Source organism: Scyliorhinus torazame, chromosome 20, assembly GCF_047496885.1.
Source record: "Scyliorhinus torazame isolate Kashiwa2021f chromosome 20, sScyTor2.1, whole genome shotgun sequence".
NCBI classification, from domain to species: Eukaryota; Metazoa; Chordata; class Chondrichthyes; order Carcharhiniformes; family Scyliorhinidae; genus Scyliorhinus; species Scyliorhinus torazame.
The window spans coordinates 28380145-28404011 of NC_092726.1; the positions used below are offsets into that span (position 1 = coordinate 28380145).

At 52.2% G+C, this 23867-nt stretch overlaps 1 protein-coding gene across 1 annotated transcript in view; it reads right to left on the reverse strand.

Annotated features, from left to right (window-relative positions):
• LOC140397023 (uncharacterized) overlaps positions 1-23867 on the reverse strand; it is a 135908-nt gene that overhangs the window by 15756 nt on the left and 96285 nt on the right. The window contains exons 12-14 of the mRNA XM_072486066.1: positions 22063-22133; positions 4720-4865; positions 3941-4085 (exon numbers count right to left, since the gene is read on the reverse strand). Of these exons, the coding sequence (XP_072342167.1) occupies positions 3941-4085; positions 4720-4865; positions 22063-22133 (362 nt within the window). The remainder of the gene's footprint in view (positions 1-3940; positions 4086-4719; positions 4866-22062; positions 22134-23867) is intronic.

Consider the following 23867-nt stretch of genomic DNA (forward strand, 5'->3'; position numbering starts at 1 on the left):
GAAAGCCTCGACTGAGGAAAGGTGGACTGGAAAACAACCATCGAAACAAAGGCTCTTACACTTCTTCTTTCATCATTATTTTTACACCCCTTCTTTTCCCCTCTGTGTTTGTATATCTGTCGCGTGTGTGTGTGTGGAGAGAGTGTTGGAAAGTTAAAGAGGGGGGTTAGCAATTAGATAATAGTTAACCAGCATTATTTGCTGCATGATTAATTATTGTTCCATGATTATTGAAAATTAATTGTGAATTTACGAACCTGGAGCGCGATTATCTGACCCCCCTACCGGGTCGGAGAATCGCCGGGGGCTGGCGTGAATCCCGCCCCCGCCGTGTCCCAAATTCTCCGCCACCAGAGATTCGACGGGGGCGGGAATCCCACCGCTGTCAACCTTCTCCCGCCGGCGTGAATTAAACCACATACCTTACCGGCGGAGGCAGACGGCGCGGGCGGGCTCAGGGGTCCTGTGGGGGGAGGGGGAGCGTGGGTCGATCTGGCCCCGTGGGGGTGCCCCCACGGTGGCCTGGCCTGCGATCGGGGCCCACCGATCCGCGGGCGGGCCTGTGCCGTGGGGGCACTCTTTTCTTCTGCCTTCGCCATGGTCTTCATTATGGCGGAGGTGGAAGGGACCCCCTCCCCTGCGCATGCGACTCAAGTGGGGCCGGAATTGATCTCGCACGAGCCCAGGGGGTCGTAACAATATCAAATTTGATGAAATATTGTCAAATTGGATAAACCCAAGGGGAACAATGGGAATTGAAATTGCGAGCTGGAGGACGCCCCGCATTGAGGCGTGGATGCCCGGGGGTAAGCCCATTCTGTGAAGGGGAAGTTCCTCAACTCCACTGACCTGGCAGCTGTGACAATTTACCAGACCTTCTCTTGAGGCACCTTCGCAGTTCCTCACCTGCACTGGCAGTGCTCGCCTCTCTGAATGGCCTCCGACGCGCCGAGGGAGCCCGTCCACCATTCCCAATTAGCAGGCCGCCTCCGGGGATATCACGCAGGCGGGCAGAGACTCGGGCACCGCTGGGGTGCCAACGTTCGAGAGTCTTCTGATGGGATTTTGTCCGCAACGTAGGGGAGGCAAACAGACGGGCGAGGAAACAGAGACTTATTATTTGTGCTAAGTTTGGGTGCCCAGCTGACACTGCCAGCTGGCATGGGCACTGCCAGGGTGCCAAGTTGGCAGTTTTTGCACACGCATGATCGGCCCAGGGTTGTCCGGTGTTGGTGTTGGGTGTTGTGCAGGGGGGGGGGGTGCTCCCATACTGTATTCGGGCTGGGGGGGGGGGGGGGGGGGGAGGTTGGGAACCGTTTTGGAGGCCACTTGGGATTGGGGCGCCATTTGTAAAGCGTGTTCCCTATTCAGGCCCCTTATTCAACGCGAGTCACTTTGCATAGTCACATGTTTTTCGGCACTGGGAGAGCTCGGAAGCACGGTTTCCAGTCCCCGCTCGCCCGGGGACTGTGTTCCCTTTTGGGAAGAGCGCGCCCATCAAAGAACAAAGAACAAAGAAAGGTACAGCACAGGAACAGGCCCTTCGGCCCTCCAAGCCCGTGTCGACCATGCTGCCCGACTAAACTACAATCTTCTACACTTCCGGGGTCAGTATCCCTCTATTCCCATCCTATTCATGTATTTGTCAAGATGCCCCTTAAATGTCACTATCGTCCCTGCTTCCACCACCTCCTCCGGTAGCGAGTTCCAGGCACCCACTACCCTCTGTGTAAAAAACTTGCCTCGTACATCTACTCTAAACCTTGCCCCTCGCACCTTAAACCTATGCCCCCTAGTAATTGACCCCTCTACCCCGGGAAAAAGCCTCTGACTATCCACTCGGTCCATGCCCCTCATAATCTTGTAGGCCTCTATCAGGTCGCCCTTCAACCTCCGTCGTTCCAGTGAGAACAAACCGAGTTTATCCAACCGCTCCTCATAGCTAATGCCCTCCATACCAGGCAACATCCTGGTAAATCTCTTCTGCACCCTCTCTAAAGCCTCCACATCCTTCTGGTAGTGTGGCGACCAGAATTGAACACTATACTCCAAGTGTGGCCTAACTAAGGTTCTATACAGCTGCAACATGACTTGCCAATTCTTATACTCAATGCCCCGGCCAATGAAGGCAAGCATGCCGTCTGCCTTCTTGACTACCTTCTCCACCTGTGTTGCCCCTTTCAGTGACCTGTGGACCTGTACTCCTAGATCTCTCTGACTGTCAATACTTTTGACCTACTTCACATTGCAATTCACAAGAACACATGAAATTGGAGGAGGGGTTGACCAAAGGGCCTGTCCAGTCAGCGCCGATATAAGTATAAGAACATAAGAACATAAGAACTAGGAGCAGGAGTAGGCCATCTGGCCCCTCGAGCCTGCTCCGCCATTCAATGAGATCATGGCTGATCTTTTGTGGACTCAGCTCCACTTTCCGGCCCGAACACCATAACCCTTAATCCCTTTATTCTTCAAAAAACTATCTATATCTTAAAAACATTTAATGAATGAGCCTCTACTGCTTCACTGGGCAAGGAATTCCATAGATTCACAACCCTTTGGGTGAAGAAGTTCCTCCTAAACTCAGTCCTAAATCTACTTCCCCTGATTTTGAGGCTGTGCCCCCTAGTTCTGCTTTCACCTGCCAGTGGAAACAACCTGCCCGCATCTATCCCCTTCATAATTTTATATGTTTCGATAAGATCCCCCCTCATCCTTCTAAATTCCAACGAGTACAGTCCCAGTCTACTCAACCTCTCCTCGTAATCCAACCCCTTCAGCTCTGGGATTAACCTAGTGAATCTCCTCTGCACACCCTCCAGTGCCAGTACGTCCTTTCTCAAGTAAGGAGACCAAAACTGAACACAATACTCCAGGTGTGGCCTCACTAACACCTTATACAATTGCAGCATAACCTCCCTAGTCTTAAACTCCATCCCTCTAGCAATGAAGGACAAAATTCCATTTGCCTTCTTAATCACCTGTTGCACCTGAAAACCAACTTCTTGCGACTCATGCACTAGCACACCCAGGTCTCTCTGCACAGCAGCATTTAAATAATAATCCCTTTTGCTGTTATGCCTACCAAAATGGATAACCTCACATTTGTCAACATTGTATTCCATCTGCCAGACCCTAGCCCATTCACTTAGCCTATCCAAATCCCTCTGCATGGCTGATCATGGCCGACAACTGCGTTTTCCCGCCCTTGCCCCCATTTGTGTCTTGAATCTCTCAGACACCAAATTCATCCTTCTTGAATGGATTAGCATTATTTTTATTATTACTATTAAAGAAAGATTAATGTGATCCCGAGCCCACAAAAGCAGCAAAACTAGTCCGTGAGCCTCACAGATAGGTAGCATGAAGAGCGATAGAGGGAGATAAAGATATCGACGGGAAGGAGAGACTTGATAAAGAGAGGGACAGTTATAGGCAGGGAGTGTCACTTCTTTGTGTCTCTGGCCAGTGTTACTGCTCAATCAGTTGTTTTTTGCACAGAATGCCTCCTGTGCAGAAGGAGGCCATTCGGCCCATCGAGGTCTGCACCGGCTCGCTGAAAGAGCATCCCAACCAGGCTCCCACCTAACCCTTTTGGACACTAACTTGCCAATCCACCTAACATGCACACCTTTGGACTCTTGGAGGTAACCGGAGCACCCGGAGGAAACCCACGCAGACACGGGGGGGAGAACGTGCAGACCCCGCACAGACACCCAAGGCCGGGAACAGACACAGATCCCTGATGCTGTGAGGCAGCAGTGCTAACCACTGTGCCACCTTGGTCACAGAATCTCTGGCGGGGTTGTTTGACTTTGGCCATTTTGGATTGGTCAAGCTGCCGATGTGAAGCTCCTGTTGTGGTTGGAGAAAGATGGACAGTAATAATTTCAGCCATATAAACTTCTATCAAACAATTCCGTCTGCCCAGTGCTGTTACCTGTGACTGCTTCGAGGTGGCAGAAGGCAGGATGGGGCGGCTAAACTTCCTCTTCGACCCAACAGCTGCCGGGAAGGGTGGTGACGAAAACATGGCGGTCACGAGATTGATCCGCGCGATCCAGGAGTTCATCTGATCAGCGCTCCTGAAGAAATGTCAGGAAAGAAGAATTATTGAAGAACTTTGTACTGTTGAAGGCTGATCCTTTTTTTAACATTGGGCGGGATTCTTCGGGAACCGGCGGGGCGGGAAACTCCGGCGCCGAGGAGTGGCGTGGACCACTCCGGCGTCGGGCCGCCCCGAGGGGGCGGAATCCCCCGCACCTTCAGGGGCTAGGCCGGCGCCAGAGCGGTTTGCGCCGCGCCGGCCTGCGCGGAAGGGGCTTGGCGCCAGGCCAACTGGCGACGCAGGGCCTCCGCGAGTTGGCGCAAGCGCGGGAGCGCCAGCGTGTGCTGGGGTCATCCCAGCGCACGCACAGGGGGGGGGGGGTTCATCTCCGCGTCGGCCATCGCGGGTCAGTACGCCAGCCGGCGCGGAGGAATAGAGTGCCCCCCCACGGCACTGACCCGCCCGCGGATCGGGGGGGCTCCGATCGCGGGCCAGGCCACCGCCCCCCGGGACCCAAAAGGAAAATGAGCTGCTCACCCGGTTCCTCGGGGATTTGAGATCATCAGCTCCCTCCTTGTGAGCCGAGCCATATTGGAGTTCATGTCTACAGTGGTGGTGTGGGCTATCTAACCTGAGGGTGGGCTTTTGACCGGGATGCCTGTCATACTTACTGAGCCTGGAACAGGAAGATCCGCCAGTCAGCAGTCTTCAGGCGAAAGACATGCGGCCGTTTGTTGTACTCAGCAGCCTTGGTGGCCAGCGAGTGGTGAATACTGATTGCCTCCTCCGATGACTGCTTGTTTGGCCTATACTCATCCTGCAGAAAAAAACATTTCATTAGAGTCGGAGAGTCGCACCGCGCAGAAAAGGCTCTTCGGCCTATCGAGTCTGCACCAACTCCTACTCCTAATCTCATGCTAATCCCATTTACCAGTACGTGTCCCCTACCCTTGAATGTGACGGTGATTCAAGCACTTATCCAAGTGCGTTTCCAGCCTCCACTACCTTCCCAGGCTGTGCACTCCAGATTCTCACAACTCTCTGAGGAAAAAGAAATCCCCTCGGAATCTCCTGCCCCTCACCCATTGACTCCTCGACCAAGGGGAACAGCTATTTCCTATTTAGCCTGTCCAAACCCCTCATAATCTTATGCACCTCAGTCATATCCCCCCCCCCCCCCCCCCTCAACCTTCTCTGCGCTAAGGGAAACCATTATAGCTCTGATGCTCCAGCACGGTAGTGCAGTGGTCAGCACTGTTGCTTCACAGCTCCAGGGTTCGATTCCCCGCTGGGTCACTGTCTGTGGTGGAGTCGGCACGTTCTCCCCGTGTCTGCGTGGGTTTCCTCCGGGTGCTCCGGTTTCCTCCCACAGTCCAAAGACGGGGATTGGCCACGCTAAATTTGCCCTTAGTGTCCAAAAAGGTGAAGTGGGGTTACTGGGTTACGGCGATAAGATGGAGGTGTGGGCTGTGGGAGGGTGATCCTTCCATGGGTCAGTGCAGACTCGATGAGCCGAATGGCCTCGTTCTGCACTGTAAATTCTATGTCTATCCCAGGCAACATCGTGGTGAATCTTCTCTGCAAGGTTAAGGTAAGGGAAAGTCGCCATAGTCTCGGGCAGCATGGTCGGCACGGGCTTGGAGGGCCGAAGGGCCTGTTCCTGTGCTGTACTTTTCTTTGTCTCAGATGACCATGGGCTGCTTTCCCCATTGAGGGGAGAGCTGACTGCTGATGCTTTAACCCGAGGGTCACCACACCTCAGGCGAGGGACAAGGTTGAGGCCTTCATGAATAACCTCAGCCGGTTCGGGAATTGAAACCACACTGCTGGCCTCGCTCTGCACCATGAACCAGCCGTCCAGCCAACTGAGCTAAACCGGCCCCCTCTGCGCCCCCTCCAGCGTAATCACCTCCTTCCCAATCGTGAGGCGACCAGAACTGCACACACTGCTCCAGCTATGGCCTAACCAACATTCTGACCAGCTCCAAGACAACATCAAAGAACAAAGAACAAAGAAATGTACAGCACAGGAACAGGCCCTTCGGCCCTCCAAGCCCGTGCCGACCTTGCTGCCCGACTAAACTACAATCTTCTACACTTCCTGGGTCCGTATCCCTCTATTCCCATCCTATTCATATATTTGTCAAGATGCCCCTTAAATGTCCCTATCGTCCCTGCTTCCACCACCTCCTCCGGCAGCGAGTTCCAGGCACCCACTACCCTCTGTACAAAAAACTTGCCTCATACATCTCCTCTAAACCTTGCCCCTCGCACCTTAAACATATGCCCCCTAGTAATTGACCCCTCTACCCTGGGGAAAAGCCTCTGACCATCCACTCTGTCTATGCCCCTCATAATTTTGTAGACCTCTATCAGGTCGCCCCTCAACCTCCTTCGTTCCAGTGAGAACAAACCGAGTTTATTCAACCGCTCCTCATAGCTAATGCCCTCCATACCAGGCAACATTCTGGTAAATCTCTTCTGCGCCCTCTCTAAAGCCTCCACATTCTCCTGGCTCTTCTATTCTGTGCGACGGCTGATAAAGGCATCCAGCGGGAAGAGAGCTGGGAAGGAGCACTCTGACTACAGGACCACAACCAGATTGCATCTCCAGGTTCGGTCTCAGGATGCTGCTTCTCAGCTGAGTCTTAAAGCCAGACTCCTGGGCGAACACTTTAAGAGAGACTGCTAAACCTTTACCACCCTCGGTGGATCATTGAGATGAAACCAGTTGACACAGCTCCATCTCTGGAATATTGCACTGAGGCGAGAATGTATTTCATGGCAACATTGAATTCCTACAGTGCAGAAGGAGGCCATTCGGCCCATCGAGTCTGCACCGACCCTCTCACGGAACAGCCTATCTTGGTCCACTCCCCCATCATATCCCCGTAACCAAAGATGTGCAGGTTAGGTGGATTGGCCATGCTAAATTGTCCCTTAGTGTCCAAAGATGTGCAGGTTAGGTGGATTGGCCGTGCTAAATTGCCCCTTAGTGTCCAAAGATGTGCAGGTTAGGTGGATTGGCCACGCTAAATTGTCCCTTAGTGTCCAAAGATGTGCAGGTTAGGTGGATTGGCTGTGCTAAATTGCCCCTTAGTGTCCAAACATGTGCAGGTTAGGTGGATTGGCCGTGCTAAATTGCCCCTTAGTGTCCGAAGATGTGCAGGTTAGGTGGATTGGCCATGCTAAATTGTCCCTTAGTGTCCAAAGATGTTTAGGTTAGGTGGATTGGCCGTGCTAAATTGCCCCTTAGTGTCCAAACGTGTGCAGGTTAGGTGGATTGGCCGTGCTAAATTGCCCCTTAGTGTCCAAACGTGTGCAGGTTAGGTGGATTGGCCATGCTAAATTGTCCCTTAGTGTCCAAAGATGTTTAGGTTAGGTGGATTGGCCGTGCTAAATTGCCCCTTAGTGTCCAAAGATGTGCAGGTTAGGTGGATTGGCCACGCTAAATTGCTCCTTAGTGTCCAAAGATGTGCAGGTTAGGTGGATTGGCCGTGCTAAATTGCCCCTTAGTGTCCAAACATGTGCAGGTTAGGTGGATTGGCCGTGCTAAATTGCCCCTTAGTGTCCGAAGATGTGCAGGTTAGGTGGATTGGCCGTGCGAAATTGTCCATTAGTGTCCAAAGATGTTTAGGTTAGGTGGATTGGCCGTGCTAAATTGCCCCTTAGTGTCCAAACGTGTGCAGGTTAGGTGGATTGGCCATGCTAAATTGTCCCTTAGTGTCCAAAGATGTTTAGGTTAGGTGGATTGGCCGTGCTAAATTGCCCCTTAGTGTCCAAAGATGTGCAGGTTAGGTGGATTGGCCGTGCTAAATTGCCCCTTAGTGTCCAAAGATGTGGCAGTTAGGTGGATTGGCCACGCTAAATTGCCCCTTAGTGTCCAAAGATGTGCAGGTTAGGTGGATTGGCCGTGCTAAATTGCCCCTTAGTGTCCAAAGATGTGGCAGTTAGGTGGATTGGCCACGCTAAATTGCCCCTTAGTGTCCAAAGATGTGCAGGTTAGGTGGATTGGCCGTGCTAAATTGCCCCTTAGTGTCCAAAGATGTGCAGGTTAGGTGGATTGGCCATGCTAAATTGTCCCTTAGTGTCCAAAGATGTGCAGGTTAGGTGGATTGGCCACGCTAAATTGCCCCTTAGTGTCCAAAGATGTGCAGGTTAGGTGGACTGGCCATGCTAAATTGCCCCTTACTGTCCAAAGATGTGTGCAGGTTAGGTGGATTGGCCGTGCTAAATTGCCCCTTAGTGTCCAAAGATGTGCAGGTTAGGTGGATTGGCCACGCTAAATTGCCCCTTAGTGTCCAAAGATGTGCAGGTTAGGTGAACTGGCCACGCTAAATTGCCCCTTAGTGTCCAAAGATGCGCAGGTTAGGTGGATTGGCCATGCTAAATTGCCCCTTAGTGTCCAAAGATGTGCAGGTTAGGTGGATTGGCCGTGTTAAATTGTCCCTTAGTGTCCAAAGATATGCAGGTTAGGTGGATTGGCTGTGCTAAATTGTCCCTTAGTGTCCAAAGATGTGCAGGTTAGGTGGATTGGCTGTGCTAAATTGTCCCTTAGTGTCCAAAGATGTGCAGGTTAGGTGGATTGGCCATGCTAAATTGCCCCTCAGTGTCCAAAGATGTGCAGGTTAGGTGGATTGGCCGTGCTAAATTGCCCCTTAGTGTCCAAAGATGTGCAGGTTAGGTGGATTGGCCACGCTAAATTGCCCCTTAGTGTTCAAAGATGTGCAGGTTAGGTGGATTGGCCGTGCTAAATTACCCCCTAGTATCCAAAGATGTGCAGGTTAGGTGGATTGGCCGTGCTAAATTGCCCTTAGTGTCCAAAGATGTGCAGTTTAGGTGGATTGGCCGTGCTAAATTACCCCTTAGTGTCCAAAGATGTGCAGGTTAGGTGGATTGGCCGTGCTAAATTGCCCCTTAGTGTTCAAAGATGTGCAGGTTAGGTGGATTGGCCGTGCTAAATTGCCCCTTAGTGTCCAGAGATGTGCAGGTTAGGTGGATTGGCCATGCTAAATTGTCCCTTAGTGTCCAAAGATGTGCAGGTTAGGTGGATTGGCCGTGCTAAATTGTCCCTTAGTGTCCAAAGATGTGCAGGTTAGGTGGATTGGCCGTGCTAAATTGTCTTTTAGTGTCCAAGATTGCCTAACTTAACCATCGGTGAGGAGGGATTACAGGGATAGGGTGGGGCAGTGGGGTAGGGTGTTCATTCAGAGGGTCAGTACAGATTTGATGGGCCCACTAGCCTCTTTCCGCACTGTAGAGATGGTTCGAACCCCATAACCCCACCTAACCTGCACATCTGTCGACACTAAGGGGCAATTGATCACGGCCAATCCACCTAACCTGCACATCTTTGGACTGTGGGAGGAAGCCGGGGCACCCGGAGGAAACCCACGCACACACGGGGGAGAACGTGCAGACTCCGCACAGAGTGACCCAAGGCCGGGATCGAACCCGGGTCCCCGGAACTGTGAGGCAGCAGTGCTAACCACTGTGCCACCGTGCCGCCCACAGAATGATGTTTGATGTCTCTGGGCGGGATTCTCCCGTACCCGGCGTGGCGGGGGTGTCCCGGCGGGACGGAGTGGCGTGAACCATTCCAGCGTCGGGCCGCCCCAAAGGTGCGGAATTCTCCGCACCTCCAGGGGCTAGGCCTGCCCCGGAGTGGTTGGCGCCCCACAGGCCGGCAGGATAGGGGCTTGGCGCCACGCCAACCAACGCGAGTCGGCGCATGCGCGGGAGCACCAGCACGTGCAGGCGTCATCCCCGTGCATGCCCGGGCGGCTTCGTCTCCGCATCGGCCGTGGCGGAGAAATAGAGTGCCTGTGGGCCCCGATCGCGGGCCAGGCCACTGTGGGGCACCTCCCGGGGCCAGATCCCCCCGCGACCCCCCAATCACCCCGGAGCCCGCCCGCACCGCCAGCTCCCGTGGGTAAGGGACCTACTCTGATTTACGCCGGCGGGACCGGCTACAGACGGGCGGGACTTCGGCCCATCGCGGGCCGGAGAATCCAGGCGGCCCCGGCGCCCATTGAGTCGCGCCGGACCCCGCCATTCTCCGAGGCGGGCGGCGCGACTCACGCCGGGCCGGTTTTTGGGGGGGGGGGCGGGAGAATTGGGAGGACGGCGGGGGCGGGATTCACGCCGACCCCCGGCGATTCCCCCCCCCCCCGGCAGGGGGGGGTCGGAGAATCCCGCCCTCTATCTTTAACGGCCCCAGTTCAAACTTTTCTGACGATCCTTGATAAAGTGTGAATGGTGTTCTGCTTATAACTTAGGACAGATGTTCACAAGGCCCGACGAGTGAAGCTTTGATCATGTGAACCTACACATGGGGCAACTTTACCATGTCACATTGTTGAGTAAAGACAGGTCTCGTCCATGGTCCGACACTACATGAGGAACTTTGGTGGCTTCAAACTTGTTAAAAAGCTTCAAAATTAGAATATGATTTGTTTTGTTCAACGTTTTATGTGAAATAGGATTGGATCTTGTTTGTGGCTGTATTTTGCTCTCCATTAGATCCAGGCCCCATTGTAAACACTAGAGGGTGCTGACAGTTTGCAATAGCACTCAACACGCCCTGCTTCACCACTGGAAGCACTCAGTCTGGATTCGTTCACACTGATGTGTTAGGCAGGTTGGTTCGATGTGGACTGCGCTCGGTGCAGGGAAGTTAGAAACAGACGTCTAACACAGGAGAAGATCCAACATTGTTTTATTCAACTGGATGAACTGCTGTACATATTCAGCTGTGGGTCGACACTATACTGATCTGACTAGTGACCTTGTAGTAGCCTGACCAGACTTACTGGCTACCGCATGGTATTTGCACTTGCTAGCTCGTGGACTCTGACTGTCTCAGTGGCTGGGTCCCGAGAGAGCGGGAAACCCAGTGCCCTCTGGCTTTATAGTGGTGGTGTCCTGTCTGGTGATTGGCTGCACTGTGCTAACTGGTCATCCTGTGTGTCAATCACTGCCTGTCTGCATCTCATTATACACATGAGTGGATATTATGACATCTCCCCCTTTTGTTTTTGAGCTGAATAAATACTGAGGTATGTATATATATATATATGCCTGACTATATACAAACGGTGATTGAATAAACGTATATACATGGGAAGGTGTCGATAGTGCAGATACATGGCAAACTAAGCAATATTTACAAGAGTTAAGTCGATGGATTCAGTCACAAAAGTTAAGTCTTCAGTCTTTGTGGCGGGCGACGAATTCTTGTCGATCGCCGCAGAGGTGGATCAGGAGCCGCCTGCACGTGGAGAGGTGGGAAGGCTGCCATTGCGGTGGTCGTGTGGGCTGGCAGGATCGCTGGCAGATCGGTGGCCTCGTGGCAGGGTACGTCCGGAGGAAGCATGATAGCCGGCGGAGCACTGCGGTCAGGTGGTGGGCGTGGAACTCTTCGCAATGCCCGTCTGTTGCGCCGTAGCAGGGAGCCATCAGCCATGCGGACAAGGAAAGACCTCGGGGCAACTTGTTTGACGACAACAGCTGTGGCTGACCAACCGCCCTCAGGCAACTGGACGCGAACATGATCGACTGGAGCCAGCTCAGGTAAATCCGTGTCATGAGCATCATATGTGGCCTTCTGTTGGGCCCGGGACTGCTGCACTTTTTGTAGTCCCGTGAGGTGGTCAAGGTCTGGAACATGGATGGCTGGAACTGTGGTCCTCAGAGTGCGAGTCATGAGCATCTGCGCTGGAGACAACCCAGTGGACAGTGGGGTTGCCCTGTATGCCAGCATTGCCAGGTTGAAGTCGGAGCCTGAGTCTGCAGCTTTGCACAGCAACCGCTTGACAATATGGACCCCTTTCTCGGCCTTCCCGTTTGACTGCGGGTAGTGGGGACTGGAGGTAACGTGACAGAAGTTGTAGGACTGTGAAAAATCAGACCATTCTTGGCTGTAAAAGCATGGACCGTTGTCGCTCATTACCGTGAGCGGTATCCCGTGCCTGGCGAACGTTTCTTTGCAGGCTTTGATGACCGCCTTCGACGTGAGGTCGGACAGTTTCACCACCTCTGGGTAACTGGAGAAGTAGCCGACCATGAGTACGTAGTCACGCCCCTTGGCGTGAAAAAGGACTACACCGACTTTGGACCACGGAGAGGTCACGATCTCGTGCTGTGGCAGCGTTTCCTTGGGTTGAGCCGGTTGAAACTTCTGACAGGTGGGGCAGTTGAGGACCGTGTTGGCAATATCCTGGTTAATGCCCGGCCAGTAAACCGCCGCCCGAGCTCTGCGTCGGCATTTCTCGACTCCAAGGTGACCCTCATGGAGTTGGCCCTGCACCATAGCCCGCATGCTTTGAGGGATAACGATCCTGTCGAGTTTCAAAAGGATTCCCTCCACCACCGTCAGGTCGCCTTTAACATTAAAGAATTGGGGACATTGCCCTTCTGCCAGCCATGGGTAGGGTGCTGCATCACTCGCTGCAGCAGAGGATCCTTGGCCGTTTCCTTACGAATTTGGACCACCCGTTCGTCAGGGGCTGGGAGGTTGGTGGCACACAACTGCACTTGCGCTTCTATGTGGCAGATGAAGTCACCTTGTTCACACGGTGTGGTGGTGGACCGGGACAGGGCATCTGCAATGATCAGCTCTTTGCCTGGCGTGTAGACAAGTTCGAAGTCATAGCGGCGGAGTCGAAGAAGAATTTGTTGTAACCGAGGTGTCATGTCATTTAAATCCTTCTGGATTATGTGGACTAGAGGCCTATGGTCCGTTTCCACCGTGAATTTCGGCAGGCCGTAAACGTAGTCGGGAAACTTGACTATTCCTGTCAGGAGACCCAGACACTCCTTTTCGATCTGGGCCTACCGTTGCTCAGTGGGCGTCATGGCCCTGGAGGCATAAGCCACTGGAGCCCTGGACGAGGAGTCATCTCGCTGGAGGAGCACCGCCCCATTGCCGTCCCATCAGTTGATATCTTGGTTTCCTTGGTTGGGTCGAAGAACACTAGAACTGGGGTTGTGGTGAGCAGTTCACGCCATTCCGCTTCATGTGTGGGCAGCCACTGGAATCCCGTTGACTTCTTGACGAGATGGCTGAGGGCCGTGGTGTGGGATGCCATATTGGGAATGAATTTCCCGAGAAAGTTGACCATCCCGAGCAAGGGGAGGACCGCCTTCTTGTCCTCCGGGGACTTCATGGCGTTGATCGCCAAGACCTTGTCAGCGTCTGGCCGCACAAGGTCTGTGGTCGCCGAGAAACTTAATATCAGATTGACCGAATGTGCACTTGGCCCTGTTGAGCTGGAGACCATGTTCATGAATTTGCTGGAAGACCTGCTTGAGGCGAGCGATGTGTTCCTGGGGCGTTGTGGACCAGATGATCATGTCGTCCACGTATACTCGTACCCCCTCGATGCCCCCCATCATCTGCTCCATGATGCGATGAAACACTTCGGAGGCAGATATGATACCAAAAGGCACGCGGTTGTAACAGTAGCGGCCGAACGGGGTGTTGAACGTGCACAGCTTGCGACTGGACGCGTCCAGCTGTATTTGCCCAAAACCCCGGGAGGCGTCCAGCTCAGTGAAAAACTTGGCATGAGCCATCTCACTGGTTAACTCTTCACGCTCTGGGATCGGGGAGTGCTCCCCCATGAAGTTGCGGTTTAGATCTTTGGGATCAATGCAAATGCGGAGCTCCCCTGATGGCTTCTTTACGCAGACCATGGAGCTGACCCAGTCTGTTGGCTCCGTGACCTTCGAGATGATGCCCTGGTCCTGGAGGTCCTGTAGTTGCTTTTTCAGACCATTCTTGAGGGGCGCCCGGCGTGGTGCATGGATTACAGGGGTGGCGTTCGGCTTGAGCAGTATTTTGTATCGGTACGGGAGCGTGCCCATTCCATCGAATACACTGTGGTACTGCGCCATAATGTCGTCTACGTCGGCTTGCAAATTTCCATCGGGCGAGGCCGTCGCCGGTGACGATGACATGGTGTGGACTCGCTGAACCAGGTTCAGGAGCTTGCAGGCGCGAGCGCCGAGCAGGGACACCCTGTCAGGCCTGACGATTTCAAATCGTAACGTTGCCTTGATCACTTTGTTGGATACCCCAAGTTGACACGAGCCACTGGCAGCTATGGCAATGCCATTGTAGTTGAGGAGCTGGCAGGCCGGTGGAAGAATGCTTGGTCGGGCCTGGATGGTGTCGAGGTCGGATTGTGAGATGAGGTTCGCAGACGCGCCGGTGTCCAGTTTAAGTTGGATGCGAGCCCGGTTAACTGTGAGGACAGCACACCACCCATCGTCGGGATCCACACTGAGGATCGAGAGGCATTGCGCAGGTGTGGTGGAGGCCAGCTCATGTGTGGTTATGATGCCCACCCGATATGGAGACTGTCAGCATCAGGGTCCGTTGGGCTGTCGGGATCGGAATCTGGCATGCCTTGTTGTATTGAATGGATATTTCTGTGCCGCGGCTGGGATCGCTGGCTGCTGAGCGGTGCAGCGGATCTGCAGAAGGCTGCGTAGTGACCAAGCTTGCCACACTGTCGACATCGGCGTCCTGTTGCTGGACATTGCCGCTTTAAGTGGGCGGAGCCACAATTCGGACACGTCATCACACTGACGTCAGCGCGATCCGTGCGCCATCGCGCATGCGCAGTGCGGTCGGCCGACGTACGCACCTGCGCAGTCGGGTTGTCGGTCTCGTCGTTCACTCGGTCGTGGCGCGCATTCGCAAGGATCCGAGAGAAGCGTGCGAGATGGCCACTCTCCTCGATGCTCAGGCCCTGCATCTGTGCAATGGCCTGCACCCTTTCTGCCTCGTGGGAGGCCAGCTTTGCAGTTTCTGCCACCCTGATGTGGGAGTTACGGTTCTTGGCATGCTCATGGACAACGCACGTCTCGATAGCGACGGAGAGGGTCAACTGTTTGATTTTGAGGAGCTGCTCCCGCAGGGAGTCGGACTGGACCCCGAAAACGATCTGATCCCGGATCATGGAATCAGCCGTCGAGTCATAGCTACATGACTGCCCTAGGATGCGGAGATGGGTCAAGAAGGACTGAAAAGGTTCATCCTTACCCTGAAGCCTCTGCTGGAAGATGTACCGTTCAAGGCTCTCATTCACCTCAATGTCGCAGTGGCTGTCGAACTTCAGCAGGACTGTTTTGAATTTAGTTTTGTCTTCGCCGTCGACGAACGTAAGCGAATTGTAGATATGGATGGCGTGGTCCCCCGCAGTGGAGAGAAATAGCGCGATCTTCCTGGCATCCGATGCTGCTTCGAGGTCGGAGGCCTCGATGTACAAGAGGAACTTTTGCCTGAAGATTTTCCAGTTGGCGTTGAGATTGCCGGAGATGCGGAATTGCGGAGGAGGCTGGATGTTTTCCATTTTGCTGGATGGCTGCTTGCTGGTCGATGCTGATTCACTCGAGGTAGGTCCGTCAAGATCAATACCACTCTGGTACCATGATGTGTTAGGCAGGTTGGTTCGATGTGGACTGCACTCGGTGCAGGGAAGTTAGAAACAGACGTCTAACACAGGAGAAGATCCAACACTGTTTTATTCAACTCGATGAACTGCTGCACATATTCAGCTGTGGGTCGACACTATACTGATCTGACTAGTGACCTTGTAGTAGCCTGACCAGACTTACTAGCTACCGCATGGTGTTTGTACTTGCTAGCTCGTGGACTCTGTCGCAGTAGCTGGGGCCCGAGAGAGCGGGAAACCCAGTGCCCTCTGGCTTTATAGTGGTAGTGTCCTGTCTGGTGATTGGCTGTGCTGTGCTGTGTGCTTACTGGTCATCCTATGTGTCAATCACTGCCTGTCTGCATCTCATTATGTACATGAGTGGATATTATGACACACACCATTGGTACTTCAATGTTTTAAGTGTTGAACTCCTAATCAGAGATTTGTGGGCTGATTTTTGACCTGGAGCAGGTTTCAGGCTGGCCTGGGTGTGGGGTGCAGCCGGTCTTCCAGGAAGTGGTCTATCTTCGGCCCAGAACATTCGCAAAAAGGGCGGTGAGCCGCTTTGGTGAAGATTAAGAGACTCCTGCGTCCTGGAGGTCTGGGAGGGGAGCGGATACCGGAGGTTTATCTCACTAAACAGAAATGGGTTAGGTGGATGGTCAGAGACTCATAGAATCCCTTCAGTGCAGAAGGAGGCCATTCGGCCCATCGAGTCTGCACCGACCCTCCAAAGTAAAACGCTACCCAAGCCCTATCATCGCAACCCCACCTAACCTTTTTGGACACTAAGGAACAATTGGTCACGGCCAATCCTGCACCCAACCTGCACATCTTTGGACTGCGGGGGGAAACCGGAGCACCCGGAGGAAACCCACGCAGATACGGGGGGGAGAACGTGCAGACCCCGCACAGCCAGTGACCCGAGTCCGGATTTGAAACCGGGTCCCTGGTGCTGCGAGGCAGCCGTGCTAACCACTGCGCCGCCGTCCTGCCCCGTTTCTTCCATCACTCTACTCCTGGACCCTTAAAGGAAAGTTTTAAACTGATGGCGATGGAACCACAAGCAATCAATGATAGCAGCTGGAAATTGAATCTGCAGAGTTACAGAGATAGAGTGGGGCATAGAGCGGGACGCTGGCATGGATATGACGGACCGAATGGCCTGTTGTGCGGTCAATGTCTCTATGACAGAGGTCAAACGCTGACTCTGACCTTTAATAGCCCGTCTCCCTGGTTGGGTAGGGCTAAAGTCAATCCTGTTGAGTTAAGTGGTGGCCTGGCAATGCTGGGACTGTTATATATCAACCTGCATTTTGTTTTCAATTCCGTGGAATTATTTAAGAGTTCCCAGCACGGATAAAGGCTCCTCAGCCGAACTGATTTGTGCTGGCTTTGTTAATAGACCTGTACTTAATACTACTGGACTGAGGGCAGGATGGTGGCACTAGTGGTTAGCACAGCTGTCTCACAGCGCTAGGGACCCGTGTCATGTGAGTGTACCTTTAAGAAATGGGTGTTTATAAATGGGGGTGTATATAAATATCTGCAGTGAAAGTACCTTTAAGAAATGGGTGTTTATAAATGGGGGTGTATATAAATATCTGTAGTGAGAGTACCTTTAAGAAATGGGTGTTTATAAATGGGGGTGTATATAAATATCTGTAGTGAGAGTACCTTTAAGAAATGGGTGCTTATAAATGGGGGTGTATATAAATATTTGTAGTGAGAGTACCTTTAAGAAATGGGTGTTTATTAATGGGTGTGTATTTAAATATCTGTAGTGAGAGTACCTTTAAGAAATGGGTGTTTATAAATGGGGGTGTATATAAATATCTGCAGTGAGAGTACCTTTTAGAAATGGGTGTTTATAAATGGGTGTGTATATAAATATCTGCAGTGAGAGTACCTTTAAGAAATGGGTGTTTATAAATGGGGGTGTATATAAATATCTGTAGTGAGAGTACCTTTAAGAAATGGGTGTTTATAAATGGGGGTGTATATAAATATCTGCAGTGAGAGTACCTTTAAGAAATGGGTGTTTATAAATGGGGGTGTATATAAATATCTGCAGTGAGAGTACCTTTAAGAAATGGGTGTTTATAAATGGGGGTGTATATAAATATCTGTAGTGAGAGTACCTTTCAGAAATGGGTGTTTACTACTACAGTGGTGTCAGCGAGTGGGTGGAGCTGGTCTGTCTGTCAGCTTTTTACTTTTGTTTTAGGCTGTTTGCTGCAGGGTGTGTTTTAGCTTCGTTTTCAGAGCTGGATAGCTGCAGTCACAGCCAGAAGGTGTATGAATCTCTCTCTGTAATCTAAAGACTGTAAATCGATCCTGGTGATTTAAAACTAATAACAGTAGTGACTTTAACCTGATGTGCTTCTGGTAAAAGGTGTTTTAAGTCGTATGGATGTTAAAAGGAAAGCTTAAAGGATTACTTCGTGTTGTATTCTTTGGGGGTTGTATTTGAATTGATGGTTGCTAAGATGTTCACTGTCTGTTTTAAAAAGGTTAACTTGAGTTCATAGAATAAACATTGTTTTGCTTTGAAAAATACTTTCCCATTTCTGCTGTCCCACACCTGTAGAGTGGGCCGTTTGCTCCCCATACCACAATCTAGTAAAAGTTGTGGGTCAGGGGAACTCCATGGTACACTTTGGGGTTCTCTAAACCCTGGCCCATAACACCCGAGTTCGATTTCGGCCTCGGGTGACTGTCTGTGCAGAGTCTGCACGTTCTCCCCGTGTGTGCGTGGGTTTCCTCCGGGTCATCCGGTTTCCTCCCACAGTCCAAAGATGTGCCGATTGGGTTGATTGGCCGTGATCAATTGCCCCTTCATGTCTAATGGTTAGATGAGGTTACAAAGGTAGGGCAGGGGAGTGGGCCTAAGTGCCTAGATACGGTGATCTTTAAGAGGGATAGTGCAGACTCGATGGGCCGAGTGGCCTCCTTCTGCATTGTTGGGTTTCTATGACAAAGAACAAAGAAATGTACAGCACAGGGACAGGCCCTTCGGCCTTCCAAGCCTGTGCCGACCATGCTGCCTGTCTAAACTAAAATCTTCTACACTTCCGGGGTCCATATCCCTCGATTCCCATCCTATTCATGTATTTGTCAAGATGCCCCTTAAAGGGCGGCACGGTGGCGCAGTGGGTTAGCACTGCTGCCTCTCGTGCCGAGGTCCCAGGTTCGATCCCGGCTCTGGGTCACTGTCCATGTGGAGTTTGCACATTCTCCCCCGTGTTTGTGTGCATTTCGCCCCCACAACCCAAAGATGTGCGGGGTAGGTGGATTGAACACGCTAAATTGCCCCTTAATTGGAGAAAAATGAATTGGGTATACTAAATTTATTTTTCAAAAGATGTCCCTTAAACGTCACTATCGTCCCTGCTTCCACCACCTCCTCCGGCAGTGAGTTCCAGGCACCCACTACCCTCTGCGTAAAAAACTTGCCTCGTACATCTCCTCTCAACCTTGCCCCTCGCACCTTAAACCTATGCCCCCTAGTAATTGACCCCTCTACACTGGGGAAAAGCCTCTGACTATCCACTCTGTCTATGCCCTGTGGTAGCCACCACTGATTGTATAGTAGTTGTAAAGATGATTATTATAGGTAATACGGTAAGGCGCCTTCCTGTACTAGAGGTACATGGGTAAATCTCTGCCTGTTGGCTCCGCCCAGTAGGCGGAGTATAAATGTGTGTGCACACCCGAGCTGCTCCCATTCTGGTAGCAGCTGCAGGAGGCCACACATCTCTGCTTAATAAAGCCGTGATTATTCTCTACTCTCGTCTCGTAGTAATTGATAGTGCATCATGCCCCTCATAATTTTGTAGACCTCTATCAGGTCGCCCCTCAACCTCCGTCGTTCCAGTGAGAACAAACCGAGTTTATTCAACCGCTCCTCATAGCTAATGCCCTCCATACCAGGCAACATTCTGGTTAATCTCTTCTGCACCCTCTCTAAAGCCTCCACATCCTTATGCAGATGTGTGCAGACTGCAAGATCTTGGTGTCAATAAATGTGCAACGGACCAGTCAACACGCAGTCTTAACCTCATTCAGCTCAACACACATTAAGCAGCAGAAGGGAGCATATAGATTTTTCAAGGTTTGGCACATGGCAAGGACTAACACCTTTTTTGCTTATTTACAAGAATTTTACGTGAGCCAGCTGCCCCCAGATGTGGATGGTCTAGAAAGCCTTCCTCTTGGACTTGGCTTGGAGAATGAACAAAGGCCTCGTAGAGCAGGACAAGCTGTTGGAAGAGGGAGGAGGAGGATTCTCAGAGTCCATACCCACCCAGGGTGTTCAAAGAGCAGTTCCTGGGGCTGAATCTCAGGAGTTACTGATCTTTGGGAGCTCTGCGTCGTAATCGGGAGCTTGTCACTGAAATGCTGCAGCTACCACTCCGGTCTCAGGGCCCAGAAAGACGCACCCCCAGCGGCTGTGTAGCTTACCGTGGCGATGAACTCTAATGTGTCTAGTTTATGCCAGACTAGAGCTGGGGGCTTTAGCAACGCGCAGAAGGTGGCCGTTCGGCCCATCAAGTCCATGTTTGGAGCCGGTTTTTGTTTTCCTGTTGCAGAGGTCGGCCATTTTAAGATTGTGGGAGGCAGGAAGGGTTGGGAAAGGTGACGTTTCTGCGATAGAATGAGTTAGAGCAGGAGAGAGGGTGATGAGCTTGACGCAAAACCAGCCAAAATGCAGCAAGGGGCGAATTGTAGAATAGCCATCGATCAGAAAGACACCTATTGTGTTCCTGCCGGCTCCCTGGAAGAGCAACTCATCAAATCCCATTCCCCTTCCATTTCCCGCGAGCCCTGTAGATTTCCCCTCTTCAAATAATTATCCAATTCGCCCCTGAATGCCTCCATCACGCTCGCGTTCCGGATCCTAACCACTGAACAAAAAGATGTTCCTCATTGCCTCTTTCCTCAATCACCATAAATCACAATAAAGTCCAAAGACCGGGACGGCACGGTAGCACAAGTGGCTAGCACTGTGGCTTCACAGCGCCAGGGTCCCCGGTTCGATTCCCCGCTGGGTCACTGTCTGCGCGGAGTCTGCACGTCCTCCCCGTGTCTGCGTGGGTTTCCTCCGGGCGCTCCGGTTTCCTCCTACAGTCCAAACGTGCAGGTTACGTGGATTGGCCGTGATCAATTGCCCTTAGTGTCCAAAAAAGGTTAGGAGGGGTTGTTGGGTTACGGGGATAGGGTGGAAGTGAGGGCTTAAGTGGGTCGGTGCAGGCTCGATGGGCCGAATGGCCTCCTTCTGCACTGTATGTTCTATGTAATCACTATGTATGTGCAGGCTAGGTGGATTGGCCGTGTTAAATTGTCCCCACGTTTCCAAAAGGTTAGGTAGGGCAACTGGGATAGGTTGGGGACGTGGGTACTCTTTCACAGGGGCAGTGCAGACTCGATGGGCCCAAAGGCCTCTTTCTACACCCGTCTTGTCTGGTTCTCAATCCTCCCGCCATTGGAAACAGGTTTCCTGTATCTACCCTGCTCAGACCACCTCATAATTGTGAATTCTTAATCTTCGCCTCTCTGAGGAGAAGAGTCCCAGCTTCTCCAATCCGTCCTCACAACTGCACTCTCTCTCTCTAAAGCTTTCATGTCCTTCCGAAAGTGTGGCGGTCCAGAACTTGACACAATACCCTGGTTGCTGCTAAACCAGTGTTTTATATGGGGTTCACAGACGGTCTTTGCTTTTGTACTCTGTACTATCCACTACATCTGAAGCCCAGGATCCCACAAGGTTTGGTAACCACTTTTGTAATCTTTAATAATCTTTATTATTGTCACAAGTAGGCTTACATTAACGCTGCAATGAAGTTACTATGAAAATCCCCTCGTCGCCACATTCCGGCGCTTGTTCGGGTACACAGGGAGAATTCAGAATGTCCAATTCACCTAACAAGCACGTCTTGTGGGAGGAAACGGTGGATGTAATTGTTGCCACAGGGGCAGCACGGTAGCATTGTGGATAGCACAATTGCTTCACAGCTCCAGGGTCCCAGGTTCGATTCCGGCTTGGGTCACTGTCTGTGCGGAGTCTGCACATCCTCCCCGTGTGTGCGTGGGTTTCCTCCGGGTGCTCCGGTTTCCTCCCACAGTCCAAAGATGTGCAGGTTAGGTGGATTGGCCATGATAAATTGCCCTTAGTGTCCAAAATTGCCCTTAGTGTTGGGTGGGGTTACTGGGTTAGGGGGATAGGGTGGAGGTGTTGACCTTGGGTAGGGTGCTCTTTCCAAGAGCCGGTGCAGACCCGATGGGCCAAATGGCCTCCTTCTGCACTGTAAATTCTATGAAACTATGAAACCGGAGCACTCGGAGGAAACCCACGCAGACACGGGGCGAGCATGCAGACTCCACGCACAATCAGTGACCCAAGCCGGGATTCGATCCCGCAATCCCGGCGTTGTGAGGCAACATCCCCCGTTTGTCCGCTCCGTTCCGCCAACCTGTCCATGTCCTTCAGCCGTTTAGCAATTGCCTCCTCACAGTTCATAGTACTGAAAATCAATAAAACGGGGGTTAGGCTGGCTGAAGAGGTGTTACCTTCAAAAGATAGATGACTGTCCCCTTTAACACGGCATAGAAGGTTTTCCAGCTTCTCTTTCCCCATGGAGCTGTGTGAAGCGAAAGAAAACAAGAATGAGAATTGCTCACTTCGCCCGTCCACATTGGACCGTTTCTCCAGCAATCTCTGAAGGGTTGCTAGCTCCCCATGATTGCACTGGAGTCTTCAAGGATCAAAGATTAATCTGGAGATAGCAGCACATGTGGATACATTTGAGCGTACATTTTATTCTCACTAATTAAAAAAAAAAATTTAGAGTACCCAATCTTTTTTTCCAATTAAGGGGCAATTTAGAGAGTTCCCCTCCCGGTGTGTGACCCTCTCCCCCGCAAACGGTGTCAATCCCGGTTCATTCCCATATTTCCTTGCCCAGTGAAGCAGTGGAGGCTCCTTCATTAAATGTTTTTAAGATAAAGATAGATAGTTTTTTGAAGAATAAAGGGATTAAGGGTTATGGTGTTCGGGCCGGAAAGTGGAGCTGAGTCCACAAAAGATCAGCCATGATCTCATTGAATGGCGGAGCAGGCTCGAGGGGTCAGATGGCCTACTCCTGCTCCTAGCCCTTATGTCACGCCCAGTCCCTGAAGGAAAAGAGGCAGGGGAATAGTGAGGAAATGCCAGCAGCAGCCGCTGCCCCCCGAGCAGGGTGCTTCGGGGTCTGATGGTACCCTCCACCCAGTACTATTTAGCACCCCGGACCAGTTCAATTTCTCAGGGGAGGGAGACAGCGATCAGCCCCTGCTTCTTCGCGGGTTATAATTTGCAAGACCCTCTGTCCCAACCGCTGCCTTCGGGCACCTCTTCCAACATCCCGGAGCTGTTTCCGGAGTTATTCACTAGGCGGCGTGGGGGCGGAGCAGGCATCTGCACCCCTGCCTCCTGCTGGCCCGGGACTGCAGGAGGATATCCCCCCCTGTCGGTGATCCCGGTGAGGGGATCAAGGCAGGCCCCGGGTTGCTTGGTAGGCCCGTGACACCCGCCGCACTCAGTGTGGTGGATTCGGGCCCGGAGGGCGACTGTCCGAAGGCTGTCCGCCCGGTGTCGGGAGCGGAGGGTGCACATGAGGCTCTCTGCAGTGGGGTACAGGCCTCACTCGTGCCTGACACTGTGTCGCCCCTCACCCCGGGCTCCCGGAATCTGGCACTTCATAATTGAAGGTTCTTTTGTTTTTCTGCCTCCGTAGATAGTTGAGGCAGTGTCCGATTGGGCCCCCCCTCTCCCCACCACCCTCCCCTCCCTTCCCATAACCCTCCTTTCCCCTCGCTCCTCCCCCCCGCTTCCTTTCCCTTCTGTTGGTACAGTAGCGAGGGTATCTGGTATCTGTACAACTGGGTTGTGAACAGTTTTAATAATCAGAGTATGCACCCCCCCACCCCCCCCACCCCCCGTACGTTGGTACCCTGTTTCTCCAACACAAAATTAATGTTTGGCCTTGTATATATATTTTACTGTTTTAATAAAAAGATATGGCAATCCACCTAACCTGCACATCTTTGGACACCAAGGGGCAATTTAGCCTGGCCAATCCACCTAACCTGCACATCTTTGGACACCAAGGGGCAATTTAGCCTGGCCAATCCACCTAACCTGCACATCTTTGGGTTGTGGGGTGAAACCTGATGTGTTATGTCCTCTGGGATAACACACGCTGCAACTCGATGCAGCTTTGACCAAAAGATACTCCAGACTTTGAAGTAAGTTCGATGTGATTTATTGAACCATTAGCACAGTTCTCTATGAGTTCGACTCTCCTGCTAATCTTGCTGTAGTAACTCAGTCTAAC